Raw genomic sequence first — 16,052 nt, 5'->3', positions numbered from 1 at the left:
TCCTCCTGGGATCAGATACGGCGGAGGCGGAGGAATTGGGAATACGGGATGGCATTTTTGCAAGAGGTAGGGTGGGAAGAGGTGTAATCCAGGTAGCTGTGGGAATTAGTGGGTTTGTAAAAAATGTCAGTGTCAAATCGGTCGTCATTAATGGAGATGGAGAGGTCCAGGAAGAGGAGGGAGGTGTCAGAGATGGTCCAGGTAAATTTAAGGTCAGGGTGGAATGTGTTGGTGAAGTTGATGAATTGCTCAACCTCCTCGCGGGAGCACGAGGTGGCGCCAATGTTGCGGAGGAAGAGGTGGGGAGTGATGCCGGCGTAATTACGGAAGATCAACTGCTCTACGTAGCCAACAAAGTGACAGGCATAGCTGGGGCCCATACGTGTGTCCATGGCTACCCCTTTGGTCTGGAGGAAGTAGGAGGATTCGAAGGAGAAATTGTTAAGGGTGAGGACCAGTTCGGCCAAACGAATGAGAGTGTTGGTGGAAAGATACTGTTGGGGACGTCTGGAGAGGAAAAAACGGAGGGCTTGGAGGCCCTGGTCATGGCGGATGGAGGTGTAAAGGGATTGGATATCCATGGTGAAGATGAGGCTTTGGGGGCCGGGGAAACGGAAGTCTTGGAGGAGTTGGAGGGCGTGGGTGGTGTCTCAAACGTTTGGGGAGTTCTTGGACAAGGGGGGATAGGACAGTGTCAAGGTAGATAGAGATGAGTTCAGTGGGGCAGGAGCATGCTGAGACAATGGGTCGGCCAGGGTGGTCAGGCTTGTGCATCTTGGGAAGGAGGTAGAACCGGGCAGTGCGGGGTTCCCGGACTATGAGGTTGGAAGCTGTGGGTGGGAGATCTCCTGAGGTGATGAGGTTCTGTATGGTCTGGGAGATGATGGTTTGGTGATGGGGGTGGGGTCATGGTCAAGGGGGCAGTAGGAAGAGGTGTCCTCGAGTTGGGACGTTTGGCTTCAGCGGTGTAGAGGTCAGTGCGCCAGACTACCACTGCGCCCCCTGATTCTGCTGCATTTTACCACAATGTTCCCATTGACAGAATACTCACCACTCAGTAGATATCCCAGAACTCCCCAGCATCAGTTGCGTCTACACCATCTTTAAAACCTCGTCAAATGTCGAGACAAGCACTGAGAGACGAGAGCTGTCCGAACCATCAACACTGCATGTCTTTTGCAATGCCTACTCAATAATCAGGACAGTTTCCCACCTGCACCAACAGTATTAGGTGTGCCCCTCATTTTCATTTATTAATACTTGCCCCTTACACTCCACAGGGAATACAGCCCAAAATAGGGGAGAGCTCCCTGTCAGTTGGCTCCTCATTCCTTCTGACTGCTGTGAACTAGACATGGACTGGTACTATTGGCTGCCTTAAACTTACCCTGCTGTGAACTCCTGAACAAAAGTTATCCCCCTTTGCTTGACAGAGGCCTGTTAACAATTATTTTCCTGGCTTTCCTGATGTGGAAAGATGGCAATAATAAGTTTAGTAGCTCTGGCTGAGGGGGCAAACTGCACAAAGGTAAGGAGCTATGAGCATCCATGTAGGGTCAAAATGAATGTTATGAAAGCAAGCAAGCAAAGAGTTTAAAGATGCAGCCTGGTCCAATGTCCTCATTGCACGATACATTATTTGTTGCAGGTGTAGCTCAAGATGCAGCAGTCAAGTGTACAAGTGTCTTGTAAATGGATCAGATTGTACCATTAGGGTTCATTCTCCCATCCTCTCAGATGGTAATGGTTGTTGACGTGGGAGGTGTGTGGCCAGTTCCCATGGATTGTGCCTTGAGATGTTGATGCCTATTTTCAAACATTGGGGTCATTCAGAGGAAGTGGCAAGCTGAATTCGCCAAGTGCTTTCTTTGGCAAGTGTGATATGAAAGGGGTCTGATTATTAATGAGGCAAGTTGCACCCTTATTGTGCCATTTAACAAGCATTAACCCCTATCAAATCACTTCTTTTCCATGATGTTTGCGAGAAACTTAAAGAAATGAAATTATCTTGTCAAGATTGGCCTCGCCACAGATCTCAGCAGGTCATTCAGACCCATAAAAGATTTCATTCCCTAATTTAGCATGTTCCATCATTGACAGCTATGCTCTGAGTCCCCATTCTTAAACCTCTCAATTTCTTCCTCATTTAAGGTGTTTTAAAACATACCTGTTTAACTTTTTGGTTACAGAACATTAAATAGTATAGCACAGAAACAGGTCCTTCAGTACACTCTATGCCAACCATGATGCCATTTTAAACTAATCCCCTCTTCTCTGCCTGTTCGTGTATATCTAAATGCTTCTTAAATATTGCTGTTTATCTGCTTCTTCCACTTCCCCTGGAAGTATGTTCCAGACACCGACCACCCTTTGTGTAATAACAAGTATCAAATTTTGCTTTATGAAGTATCCTGAGACATTGTTACCCTCAAGGCAGTATATAAAACAAGTATTGTTAAATTATTTTCTTGAAGTTATCAGTGATTATACTTCTACCCCTGGTTTTGGTTACAACACCAAGTCGAAATATTTTTGTCTCCCCCATGACTACCTTTAATAATCAATAAATGTTTAATTCTCAACCTTCTAGACAAAAGGGGCCCAAATTAAGTTTCTCCTATTAGCAAAAATATTCAGATTCACAAAGGTGATATCAGAATATTTTTGCAACTTCGCTCGTCCCTCCATATCCCTCTTTATGAAATGAACGTCAGAACTCGTGTTTCAGGTGAGTTCTAATCAAGATTTTTTTTTTACAAGTCATGTGACATTTCATTTCAATTCTAACATGTCTACTGAATTGCTTTATTGCCAGATACAATAAATCTTCCCAAGACCTAAAAGCATAGTTGTAATGGCACAAATATCAGAAACAGACCAGATAAAACAGGTAAATTTCTTTTAAGGTTACTTTAATATTAAGTTAGTAAGCATGTTATTTAAGGTCACAGGATTTAATATCATGTTCGTTTTTTCTTGCTCTTGCACAGTTTAAAGAATTTCTGGGTACATACAATAAACTGACTGAGCACTGCTTTATGGACTGTGTGAAGGACTTCACAACCAGGGATGTAAAAACAGAAGAGGTATATTCCACACTTTGTATTTTCTGTGTACTGATTTTAAATCAACACATTCATTACTCAATGTAACATTCATTCAACCACTATTGTGAAAGAATTGAACATTCATATCCTAGTTATAATTTAAATGATACATGAATGCTCTCTAATAGTCTCCATTTCAGACTTTGAAGCAAGGCCATTAATTTTTAAACTCATTCATTTAGGGTAAATAAATTGAAATGCCTTGTTGTCATTTTGAAAGCCTTAATGCTTCAACAATCTGACTATGATGTATAAAGTTGCTGTATATCAAATATGGTATTGTACTCAATGCAAACATCACATGCTAGTCAGGAGGAATACTTCTTTCTTAACTTCTGAATAAAGTCCCACCATTCTTGGGATTATGTTCTTGGAAACCTTGCAACTGACCAATATTTTATAATGGACGTAAATTTAGACAGGTTCCAACCATCCAAAAGTTGATGTGCAGAACATCATAACAATATGACCAATGTTTTCAACAAATGTAAATGATTCTGGGGGGAAAAATAATAATGTCACACTTTGCCTTTTTAGAAAGGTCTCCAGCAATGTTCAAAATGCCCAAGAGGTAACAGAGATGATGAAACATGTACAGCTTGCACTCTCATCTATGAAATAAGTCATGGTCACCTTCTATATCTTTGTTCTACACTCATTTAGGAGCTGCCTTAGTTTTTGACTTTTAAGTTTTCTTAATTTCTCTTGGAAAACTTAGATAAGCAAATATTATACACTATTTTGTGGGTAACTGAATATGCATATGGCAGGAGTTCACTGTACCACTGGAGGATAGATTCTTAGCAAACCATTAATGATTTTTCTCCCTCTGATGTTTTTATATTCAGTGCTGAAATGACACTCTTTCTGTTCACCATAAACCATTCTTCAAAATTTATTGCTCTTTCAAAGAAATGAGTTTTTTTTCCTTATTTGAAACCTTCAAGCAGAAAGAAAATGCAAACTAGAAAGTCGAATGGACCAATACCATAGAAAATCAAGTGGCTATTAATAGGTTTATTTGTACTATTCAAGGAGGAAATGTTTCTTGTATATTCGCCAAAATTTTCTTCCAACATTTCCAAGTCATTCATCTCATTATGCAATGTGATCTGGTATTACAGGGCAGTAGTAAAATAATCAGAGTCCACTACGAATGTGAAATTCTAACTAGAATACAAGTCTAAATATATAAGTGTATTCGTGAAAAGGATTTTTTGTAAAAAGGAAATGTTCAAATTTCTGTAAGTTTTATCATTTTGCTGATAGTCATAACATATCCAACTGCTGCAAAATATAAAGTATGCCATTTCAAATATCTAGATACTGAGATTTATTTGGTCAAACCTTACCTTCATGACTTATAGCTAAATTTTAAATTAATAAATGTCTTCTGTATTTAATTACAATTGATTGGACTTTCCACTGCAGCCACTTAATTTCCAAATGTGGAATACTGTTGTGAGGAAAAGCACCAAACAAATACCAAACACCTTATGATCTACACAATGATTCGGAAAAGCAGAAGTACTTTCCTTTGGGACCACTCCTGTAATTAATGCAGAAGACAAAATGGGTCGGCTAAACTTGGAAATTCCTTGTCTCTTTTAAGGAACAATAACAAGAGACTTAAGGCTATTAGGAGAAATTTCTGTTTTTTGTCATCCAAACCTGCATTTAACATATTTTGAATAGCATTTGTGAACAAGTATCTGCATAACAGTGCATTAAATTTCCTGATCTGAAATGTCCAGCTGGACATGTTCAAATATGTGCAGCATTGTTCTACAAACGGCTGTCTACTGGTGAGACTTCTCTTTTGCATGCACATGGGAAATATCTAGGGGAGGGGAATGCAAAAATTAAATTTTATATTAGCTTTTATGATCTATTAAGTGTGAACTACAAGAAACTTAACTTTGAGCTTTACTAGTTTTGTTTGCAGTACCTTTTGGTATAAGTTTTTATTTTCAATGCAGGTGACCTGTTCAGAACATTGTCTGCAGAAATATCTGAAGATGACCCAAAGAATATCAATGCGCTTTCAGGAATATCATATTCAACAAAATGAAGCTTTAGCAGCTAAAGCAGGACTGATTAGCCAACCTAGAATATAAAAGTGGACCAACTGAATGACGGGGCACAAATGAATCGTAAAACATTGCTGCACTGGTGGACAAATGACCACATTTTTAATGTCCAAAACATTGGTGCCTATTAAGATACAACCGAAATGAACATTCTTGGAATCAAGAAGAGGTGGATGGAAACAGGAATTCATTATGTCTGATGGACCAACACTTCTGGTTTATTTTGAAAGTGAATGGTACACCTTTTCAATTGTTTGTAAACTTAAGTCTACAGCAATCACTGCATTTAAAGTTCACAATGATGGAATAAACTTTGTTGGAGCTGAAGATGTGTAAAGTTTTTATTCAACGTCATCTTCTACCAAATTCTGTGCAGTCATACCTGCAAGAAAACGCTGAAAGAAATTCACATTTATTATTTAGTAGAAAAAAGCAAATGTTTTGTTCTATTGCAGAACAAAAAATATTTTGAAAAAGTGTTTGATGTAGTAATTTCACTTCATACTCCTGATAAAATGTTTAAGCTTTCCTGTTACGTTTGAAAAATTTCAAGTTGTTTGTTTTCGCATACCTTTGTTTCCAAATATAATCCTTTCACAACAAGACAACAATAAGAAAATTCACTTCAAACTTGCCAAACATTTTGCCAAATTTTCCATTTTAGTAAATAAATTGAAAACTTGATGATATTATTAAAAACCTAATTACTAATAAAACTTTAAGATTCTGTGTCTATTTGCTTTAGTGTGTATAAAGATAATCTTGTTTCATAGGTATTCTATGAATCAAGGTTACCCTTGCACACACTAAAGCAAACAGGTGCAGAGAAATCCTAAATAGTTTTATTTGTAATTGAGTTCGTAATAAGGTAGAGTTTTCAATATATTACCTAAAATGGAAAATTTGGCAAAATATTAGGCATGATTGTTCATGTTTGTGACTCAGTTTCCATTGGAATTCAGGTTGCCTTTGTCTTAGAGTTCCTTTTTAAAAAAAACACTGACTGTAACACCAGTTAAGACGGACTAACTCTTATTCTATTGTACCTCATGAGTAATATTTTCAAGTAGATTTGGTACAATCCTTAGGTATTGCAAAAAGAAGTTTCCAAAGGAATAAAGACATGTCCTTGCATATCCCAAAATAATATAAGCAAGCTTCTCTAGTTTTCTAAACACATGGATTCAGAGTTTTGCTTATGATTTAAACTGATTGTTTGTCCCTCAATTTCCCAAAAAGGTAATATGGGAATCAGTGTAATTCCAAATAACTACTGAACAGAAAACTTTGCAAACTGAAGCCAATTTAGATTTTTTTTCTTGGTGTCAAAGTCTTCATGTAAATTAGCCTAGATAGAATTATTAAACCTAGATACATAGGTGGCTAGATAAAAAAAATTTCTCAGGCCTTTTGTGCTCTCCATCACTGTCCCTCCCTCCATCACATCCACCATCTCGGGCCCTGTCTTCATCATGTGCTCACTATCTCTGTTTCTCTTTCTATTGCACCCACTCCTGCATGAGGTTGCCCTTCCCTCATCCCCTCCTGTGTGCGCCTTCCCTCATTTCGTACTTTGCATAATCTCTTCTTTGTTTATTTGGAGGCCCATTGGTAGGTTAGATATAACACCTTAGCAGTTTGCATTATAGCCCCAGACTGTCTGTTGGGCAAACATTTGAGTTCAATTTTCTTCCTGTTATCTAGGCAAAACAGGTCTTGGAAACACATGATTGATGGATTTGACTACATACAGTCCAAAACAAGCCTGCTCCAACATTTAATGCTATCATAGCACATATAGGGTTTCAATTCCACTTTCTTGCCCATTCCCAATATGCTAAAAATCTGTCTTAAGTCCTAGCTTTTTAGTATTCCTTGGTGACCAATTTGAAGTTAATGGGATTTGAAATACAAAAACAAATCCATTTTTGGAGATTCTTAGCTAATCTGTAGGTCATCTACCTTAGGACACTGTAGTTTCTATAAACAGAACATTTTCTTTATTTTCAGCTGACTATATGTGCAACATATTGAATCAAAAGAGTGAATAGTTTGAAATGCATACAAAAATGAATATGTGCATACCTGTCTTACAGCAGGTAATCTTTGGATGAGCATTTGAAACACTGGGTGTGGTAGTGTCTGCTGAAGAACTTGTAATAGCTGTTGTGGCTGACCACAGACCGATACAGCATTACTTAAATGATCAACTCCTTTCTCATAGTCACCTGAAAATCAAGAGTAGTGTTGAAGTTATAGATTGCTAACAGGTTGAGAGTTCAACAATCACTTCAGTAAATTAAAATTAATTTAATAATTCAGGTACTTTATGGGCTGGGTCCAGAAAAAGCAGCTTTAAAAAAGCTGGATTTCAACCAGTTTAATATTTGGCACCGCTCCCTGGCCTATACATGAGTGAAGTCCCCACATCTACTTATTAATTTCATCCAAAATGGGAAAAAATAAAAACTACCACTAGCAGGATAGATGTTTCAGGAAGGCTCAAACATCACCATCATAGGGTAACTAGAAATGAGCAATAAATGCATCTTCTCAGGTACCGCTCATGTGCAGAGAATTCATGTTAATATTAAAAATATTTCAATTTAGGACATATTTTGTTCATTCATTGAGTTAGCACATAATAATTACTCTTTCCCCATCTTTCAATCATTCTGATCCTGAAGACACTTACTTGCTGTTTTAAAAAATTCTCAAGGTCAGGTTCGTAGGAGAGTAGTCTGACACAGAACAAACGACCAAGAGGCGAGTCTGCTAGAATATGGGCATTTTATTCCCCGCAGCGTCGCCACAACCAACGGGTCTGGCTTATACTCACTCTACATGTTACCGGAACTGGGAGCCGTCAGTTCTCGTAGAGCGGTTGCCAACAACCCACGCTCGGCGGTTAAACGTAACCCCGGAGCAGACTCACCGAACTGGAGACTTTTCCAGCTGATATACTCTTTTCCAGATATAAACATTCATGTGAACAGCAGAGCAAGGCTAAAAAACACATTCCATTCTGGTTACATACAGATAAGAAGATTCACACGGGGAGGTGTGTAATAAGATTCACACGGGACTAAGCAACACCTCCATTCCGGTTAGATTCACACATGTATTGGGACATAATTTTTAACCGTTTCACCACACTTGCATCCTCTAAAAACTCACATTCCATGTTTGTACATCAACTCTAGTTTGGTTAGTATTGAACCACACAAATCTTCACTGCTGATTCAGATTAGATTAGATTAGATTACTTACAGTGTGGAAACAGGCCCTTCGGCCCAACAAGTCCACACCGCCCCGCTGAAGCGCAACCCACCCATACCCCTACATTTACCCCTTTCCTAACACTACGGGCAATTTAGCATGGCCAATTCACCTGACCTGCACATCTTTGGACTGTGGGAGGAAACCGGAGCACCCGGAGGAAACCCACGCAGACACGGGGAGAACGTGCAAACTCCACACAGTCAGTCGCCTGAGGCGGGAATTGAACCCGGTCTCTGGCTCTGTGAGGCAGCAGTGCTAATCACTGTGCCACCGTGCCGCCTGATGCAAATCAACAGTTCCAGTAAGGATTGCAGGAGCAAGAGCTTGCAGCCTCTGGCAGCTCCTGGCTTTTAATTCAATACATACACCAAAAAAAAAAGTGATGAAACCTTGTTCTCTGTCTACATAGTTCAACAAACCAGACAGTGGATTTCCATAGCAAGCCTCAAGTTTTCCATTTGCAACAGATTTCGTTCATGTCGAAACTACAAACATTGATAGCATTGAAGTACAGGTTAGTAAAAGACCTAACAGCCAATACCTTTTCGACAGGTAGAAAACTAGCCACCAGGGTACACACCAACTAACCACCGAAAAACATGACCCATTCTCACCATTATCCTTACATAAAAAGAAGGACACCACTTTGACTGGGACAACACATCCATCAAGGGGGCAGGCTAAACCAAGACGCGCACAAAAATTCCTTAAAGGCCTGGCATTCAAACCGGAACTCCATCAATAAACATCGATTTGGACCACTTTTACCAACCTATGAGAAAAAGAACCAGAAATGATAACACACACCTTAACAGACCAAGACACAAATAGAAAGTGGGACAGAACACCAGCGCTTCCCTGGAGGCTCACTGGTGATGTTACCTAGCATGGTGATGAAACGTCTGAAAACAAACCTTCCAGCCCAGCAAGCAAACTTACAACCTGATCTGCTGCTTTGTCATACGAGGTGGTAAAGGTTGCACATTTTGAAAGTGCTATATAGGGAGTCAGACAAATTGCTGTATTCCATTGTGTAGGCAGTACACACTGCTGTCACTGTGCATCAGCGATGGAACACTGCAGAGGTTCAAGAACTTCCAGCTCAGCGAGCAAACTTAGAAGTGAACCACAACCTGAGCTACAAATCTTCTCAAATGTCACAAAGGCTTGGGAAGTTTCCCTACAAGCCATACACCATTCTGATTTGTAATTATATTGCTGTTCCTTCACTGCTGGGTCAAAACACAAACTCCCTTTGTAAAACCACTGTGGTACCGATATCCTACATCTTTAGCTATTCCGATGTTCTACACACGGCCATCGGTGTCTGCATACCAATCATGGCACTGACATCTAGTTCTTGAAATTACTGTCGCACACGGGCCTTGGAGGCTGGCACAGCCATTAAGAAAATTAGAGGGAATTCTATAAGGGATTCATAAGCGTGTTAGTGGAGCCACTTCTGGGGATGTATAGCTATTCATATGCACAGGATTGTCTGCCACCTTCTCTTAGGGAGGCTAGTATCTCCCTCATTTTAAAGAAGGGGAAAGACCCCAAAGAGTGTGCTTCACAAAGACCAATTTCACTGTTGAATATAGAATTTAAAATTCTATCCAAGATGCTCGCTCTGAGGTTGGAAAAGGTCCTTCCCCATATTATAAAAGATCAGACTGGTTTTGTTCAGGGCTGTAGCTCCTCCAACAATATCAGGAAGATACTGAACATAGTCCAGGTATGCCAGCAAAGATTAATCCCAGGTTTAGTGGTCTCCCTAGACACAGAAAAGGTATTTGATTGGATAAAATGGCTGTATTTGTTTGGGGTCCTAGAGCCCTTTGGTCTAGGGGGATCCTTTGCCAGATGGGTGGCAGTACTGTATAATGATCCTAAGGCAGCAGTCATTACAAATGATGCTCAGTCAGATAACCTTAATACTGGTAGTCGACAGGGGTGTCCTCTCTCACCATGTTATTCACCTTGGCAATTGAGCCATTAGCTGAGGCTATCAGAAGGGATCCTGAAATAGTGACGCCAAGGGTGGGAATGGGGAGCATAAGATCACCCTATATGCTGATGATGTCATTTTGTTCTTGGCCAATCCAGAGGAGCCTGTTCCTCGAGCGATTCAAACATTTAATTTATTTGGCAGTATCTCAGGCTACAAGATTGATTTTACAAAATCGGAAGCCTTGCCAGTGGAAGGATTAGTGGTGGTGCCTAATCTGAAGGATGGAGTGCAGTTCCCATTTAGATGGTCGTCAAAAGGTTTTTTGTATTTGGGAATTTTATTACTCCTTCCTTCCACCAGCTGTATAAAGCTAACTATGTACAACTATTGCAGAGGATAAAACAGGATTTGCAGCGGGTGGGAGGGGTTACCGTTATCATGGTTGGACCGAACAGCCCTGATAAAATTAATGTTCTTCCTCGCCTATTGTACCCCATGAAAATGGTCCCATTGTTGCTACCCAGACGAGTGTTATGGAGGCTCAGTGGTCAGCTAGGGTCCTTTATTTGGTACACAGGCGTCCTCTAATTAAATTCACTAAATTGCAGCTTTTCATGATGAGGGAGGGGCGGATCTTCGGGAATTTGAAATATCAAATAAGCGCCCCGTTAGCATATGTTGGTGACTGGGTACAGGGGAATTCGGAGTCAATTTGGCTTGACGTTGAAGCCTTGCAGTCAAGATGTCCTCTAGTTAATTTATTATTTATGGATAAGATGAAACCCGTGACCGAGTAGTCTAAGAATCCAATTATTTTAAATACGGTGAAAGCCTGGATGATAATGAGGCAAGACGAGGGCAATTGGTCAAAGACCTCGTCGTTTACCCAATTGGTGGGAGCACAAGGATTTAAACCTGGGGCAATGGACTCTGGCTTTAAGTTATGGGAGAATAAGGGAATCTCATGCCTGGGAGATTTGTGCAAGTGGGAGGTCTTGATGTCATTTAGTCAGTTCAACCAGAAATATGAACTGTCTAACAGGGACCTTCTCCAGTACTTTCAGATAAACAATTATATACAGAGGAAGATCACATTCCTGGCTCAGTGTTGCAAGTCAGATGTGGAAAACAAAAGAGTACTCCAGTGTATAGGTGATCTTTCAGTCAGTATCTTGTATCATTTACTGAAAGGTCGTGCCTTGAAGGACGTGGAAGGACAGTGTCGGACATGGGATCAGGAGCTAGGACATTATATTTCATCGGAAGTATGGGAGGATTTGTGGAGAAATGTAAGGAAAATTTCAGTATGTAACAGAGCACAGGCTGTGCTATTGAAGATCTTACACAGGGCTCATGTGACACCAGAGAGGTTAGCTAGGTTTAAGAGAGAAACGTCATCAGGGTGTCCCAAATGTAAAATTAGTATGGGCACTCTCTCACACTGCTACTGGTCATGCTGTAAGATCCAGAGATACTGGAGTGCTATAGCAAGGGAGCTAAAGGACATCCTGGGGATTGAAATTAATGCAGATCCAGTATTTCTTGTTTTGGAGTTGCTAAATTTGCCCTCTTTGGGGGAACATGGGAAGATAATGTGTAATATTCTTACCCACTGTGCAAGGAAGAACATTCTAGTGAATTGGACGTTGGAAAAACCACCAAGTCTTATGGGGTGGCATATGCTGGTGATGGAGCATCTCCCCCAACATTCTCTCACAAATATGGTGCAGCACAAAAAGAAGCATTTTTAGAAGACGTGGCAGCCCTTTTTAATTTATATTGACGCAGACTTATCAGCGATATTAATTAGGGCCGTGCTACAGCCATGGGAATCAGTATGGGTGCCCATGAGGCCCTGGGAGAGGGGAGGCTGGGGGATAAAGATTATGGGTACTGTAGATGGTGTTCCCAGGGATGGGAGCCTCAGTGGAGGTGTGATGAGTGAAACAGAATAAAGTAGTGAGATATAATTTAAGTTACTTGAATTTAGTTTAATTTAATATTTATTTAATTTGTTTGCAGCTTAGTTTAAGTTAAGTAGATAAGTTTGTTCTGGTAGAATAATAGATCACTCATTACTAATAGTATCACATTATGACTTTATTGTACTGCCCCTACTTTTCTGTTTTCTGGTGGGTTTTTTTGTATATGGATGTTTTGTAAAACATTTTAAAAGGTCTTTAATTAAAATCAATTGATACTATCCTTAACTTCTCCAGTAAACTATGGTTCTTTCCTAGAATTTTTCTTCCTCACTTGAATGTATCTTTGCTGTGAATCATGAACTATTTTCTTAAACATCTATTATTCCTCAACCATATTTGCTAATAAGCTCCATTTCCAAACCACTCTCGCCAGCACAACTTAAGCGCAGCACAACTGTTTCTGACATTAGCTCCTCCCTCCCAAACAATGCTAAACTCTACCATGCTATGGTTACTGTCTCCTTGGAGGTCTTTTATTCTGGCATCTGTGACAATGTAAATTTCACAACTTTCATAACTTAATGGATTGAAAGAATCAGCAATAACTCTTTCTGGAATAAATGGTTTCTCAAGATAAAAGCGAGAAGACAAGAGACTGAAAGCAATTAGCCATGTCTTGGCAAGATTGTATAAACAAAACCATTTTGACACCTGCTTAATAAACTGGATGTTTTATTGCCAATTAAGAACAAGGATTGCCCTGCAGAAAAATTTAAGCAGTTGATTGCAGGAAACACTGTTTTGAGTAGATAACTAACCCAAATGGAACAGAGGGGGGCGGGAGGGGAGCTATTCCTGATAACAAGTCAAGCTACAGACTCGAGGTCTCCAGGAAAGTAATCAAAGTTGAGGATGAAAGAATCAATAAAGTCATTAATAATGTCAAATCACAAATTTGAAAAAAAGAAAAATATATAAAGAATCCAACACGAGATGTCTAATGAATCTTGGCCAGATTCCATCACTAATTGGGTAATATCCAAGGTGGGTTGTGAGGCTTAACTTGCTTGAGGCTTATTTTGATTGCTACATGCAATAAAGTTTAAATCATTGTTTCTGTATTTGATTGTCTGAGAGATTTCTTAATAACTAGCCAAATTAAAATTAACTTGTGATTTACCCACAACACATCATGTATTAAACCTGCCTAATGACATACTCCTCACCAGATTCAAAATAGCTTGATCCCTTGTTTGGTTGGATCTGCAAGATATTGCTCGAGGAAAGTGTCCAAATTGCACTTTAAGAATTCTTCCTCATGGCTTCCTCTGCCAATGAGACTATCTCTATCGACAAAGATTAAAATCACCTATGATTACCTTGCTGCTCCAGGCCCTTAATCTCCTGATTTATCCTACATCCCACAGTATAGCTACTGTTAGGGGGCTGACAGAATTCTCCTACCAGTGTCTTCTTTCCCTTTTTGTTTCTTACCTTCAACCAATAGGAATTCTACATCTTCCAATTGAACATAATATTTTGCTCAAAAACATAACTTCAGTAAGGCGTTCAACAAGATTCCTCATGGTAGACTGATTAGCAAGGTTAGATGACATGGAATATAGGGAGAACTAGCCATTTGGATACAGAATTGGTTCAAAGATAGGAGACTGAAGATGGTGGTGGAGGGTTGCTTTTCAGACTTGAGGCCTGTGACCAGTGGTGTGCCACAAGGATCGGGTGCTGGGTCTGCTGCTTTTCATCATTTATATAAATGATTTGGATATGAACATAAGAGGTATAGTTAATAAGTTTACAGATGACACCACAACTGGAGGTGTAGTGGACAGTGAAGGTTACCTCAGAGTACAGCATGATCTTGATCAGATGGGCCAATGGGCTGAGAATTGGCAAATAGTTAGTTTAGATCAATGTGAAGTGCTGCATTTTGGAAAGGCAAATCAGTGCAGGACTTATACACTTAATGGTAAGGTCCTGAGGAGTGTTGCTGAAAAAGAGACCTTGGAGTGCAGGTTCATAGCTCCTCGAAAGTGGAGTCGCAGGTAGACTGGATAGTCAAGTTGGCGTTTGGTATGCTTGCCTTTATGAGTCAGAGCATTGAGTAAAGGAGTTGGGAGATCATGTTGCAGCTGTACAGAGCATTTGTTAAGCCAGTTTTGGAATACTGTCTGCAACTCTGGTCTCCTTGCTACAGGAAAGATGTTTTGAAACTTCAAAGGGTTCAGAAAAGATTTACAAAGATGTTGGCAGGTTTAGAGGGATACGCTGAATAGGCTGGGGCTGCTTTCGCTAGAGAATGGAAGCTGAGGGGTTACCATTCAGAGGTTTATATAATCATGAGGGGCATAGATGGGGTAAATAGACAAGGTCTTTTCCCAGGACTGGGGGAGCCCAGAACTAGAGGGGATAGGTTTAAGGTGAGACAGGCAAGATTTAAAAAGGGACCGAATGGGCAATTTATTCATGCAAACGGTGGTGTGTGTATGAAATGAACTGCCAGAGGAAGTGGTGGAGGCTAGTACAAATACAACTTTTAAAAGGCATCTGGATGGGTATATGAATAAGAAGCATCTAGAGGGATATGGGCCAAGTGCTAGCAAATGGGACTAGATTAATTTAGGATATCTGGTCAGCCTGGACAGGTTGGACTGAAGGTTCTGTTTCAGTGATGTACATCTCTATGACATTGTAAACTGCTGTGAAAACTCAGGTCTAGCAGCTTTTGGAGAGAAAAAGCAGAGTTAATGTTCTAGCCTCGTGACCTTTTTTCTAAACCCAGTGACTGCCTCCAGTTCACCCTCAATGTTCCAAGAGCAATTTCATCCGTGTTTTGACTTCACCCAGAAACTGAGGTATCTCGATGACGTAGAATGCTCCTCAAACAGCTGACCCCGCCACCATTCACAGATCTACACTCAGTGTCATGTGTCGCCATATGCAGACATTGGACCTCTCTTTCCATTACCACTGGTTCAATGCTGCCCTAACCCCCAGTTCCAGTTCATCCTCCAGCTTATTTGACATGCTGACAAAAATCTTTTTCATTTCATTCCAGACATTAAGGAATGCCAAATGCAACAACTTAGACATACCCATGTTTTCGAGAAACTTTCTTCCTTCTCTTTCCCTCCTTCTGACTCCATCTCCTCTGCTAACCCCAGCTCGTGTTGTGCATTTACTATACCTTTTGACCTTCTATTCTCTGACACTGACTGTTCCGTACTCAGCAAAAAAGTCTTAGTTTTACCTTTCTGCACCCCACCTCAACGAATTTCAGGTACAACATAATGTTGAACTCTGTTTCCATCACCTTCACGCCTATTTCTTTGGGCAAGAATCCTCTTTCTGTCCTTCAGACCCCTCCACCCACCTCCAACAATCTCCTGCCTCCTGGATCACTCTCTCTGGCCTTTTACCTGCACTTAACCTGTTCATTTAGAGTTCTGAAGGGTCACTGGACCTGAAACATTAACTCACCAGAAATGCTGCCAGACCTGCTGAGCTTTCCCCACAACATCTTTTTCCATTTCTGATTTCCAGCATCCACAGTTCTTTGTTTCATTTATTTTTATTTTCTATCATATTTATTCTTTATCAATAACGCTACCCATGACACTTTCCTTACTATAAAAACAAAACACTGTGGATGCTGAAAATATGAAACAACTGCAGAATG

The 16,052-nt window shown here is 40.2% G+C and overlaps 2 protein-coding genes across 6 annotated transcripts in view; one reads left to right on the top strand and one right to left on the bottom strand.

Moving 5' to 3' along the window:
* timm9 (translocase of inner mitochondrial membrane 9 homolog) overlaps window positions 1-5,524 on the top strand; it is an 18,216-nt gene extending 12,692 nt beyond the window's left edge. For 4 of the 5 annotated variants that reach the window (XM_043697771.1, XM_043697772.1, XM_043697770.1 and 1 more), the window contains 3 exons: window positions 2,816-2,890; window positions 2,991-3,086; window positions 5,087-5,524. In XM_043697771.1, the coding sequence (XP_043553706.1) occupies window positions 2,855-2,890; window positions 2,991-3,086; window positions 5,087-5,224 (270 nt within the window). In that variant the 5' untranslated portion in view covers window positions 2,816-2,854 and the 3' untranslated portion in view covers window positions 5,225-5,524. Of the gene's footprint in view, window positions 1-936; window positions 2,729-2,815; window positions 2,891-2,990; window positions 3,087-5,086 lie in introns of those variants that run through there. The other variant, XM_043697773.1, reaches the window with a different exon arrangement.
* The window catches only part of LOC122553644 (mitochondrial import receptor subunit TOM20 homolog), a 23,733-nt gene continuing 12,953 nt past the window's right edge, over window positions 5,273-16,052 (bottom strand). The window contains exons 4-5 of the mRNA XM_043697769.1: window positions 7,283-7,425; window positions 5,273-5,592 (exon numbers count right to left, since the gene is read on the bottom strand). Coding sequence (XP_043553704.1) covers window positions 5,539-5,592; window positions 7,283-7,425 — 197 coding nt within the window. The 3' untranslated portion in view covers window positions 5,273-5,538. The remainder of the gene's footprint in view (window positions 5,593-7,282; window positions 7,426-16,052) is intronic.

This window comes from Chiloscyllium plagiosum, chromosome 10 (genome assembly GCF_004010195.1).
Source record: "Chiloscyllium plagiosum isolate BGI_BamShark_2017 chromosome 10, ASM401019v2, whole genome shotgun sequence".
Taxonomy (NCBI): Eukaryota; Metazoa; Chordata; class Chondrichthyes; order Orectolobiformes; family Hemiscylliidae; genus Chiloscyllium; species Chiloscyllium plagiosum.
Note: the sequence above shows the minus strand (reverse complement) of the source record. Positions and strands in the feature narration are given on the sequence as shown.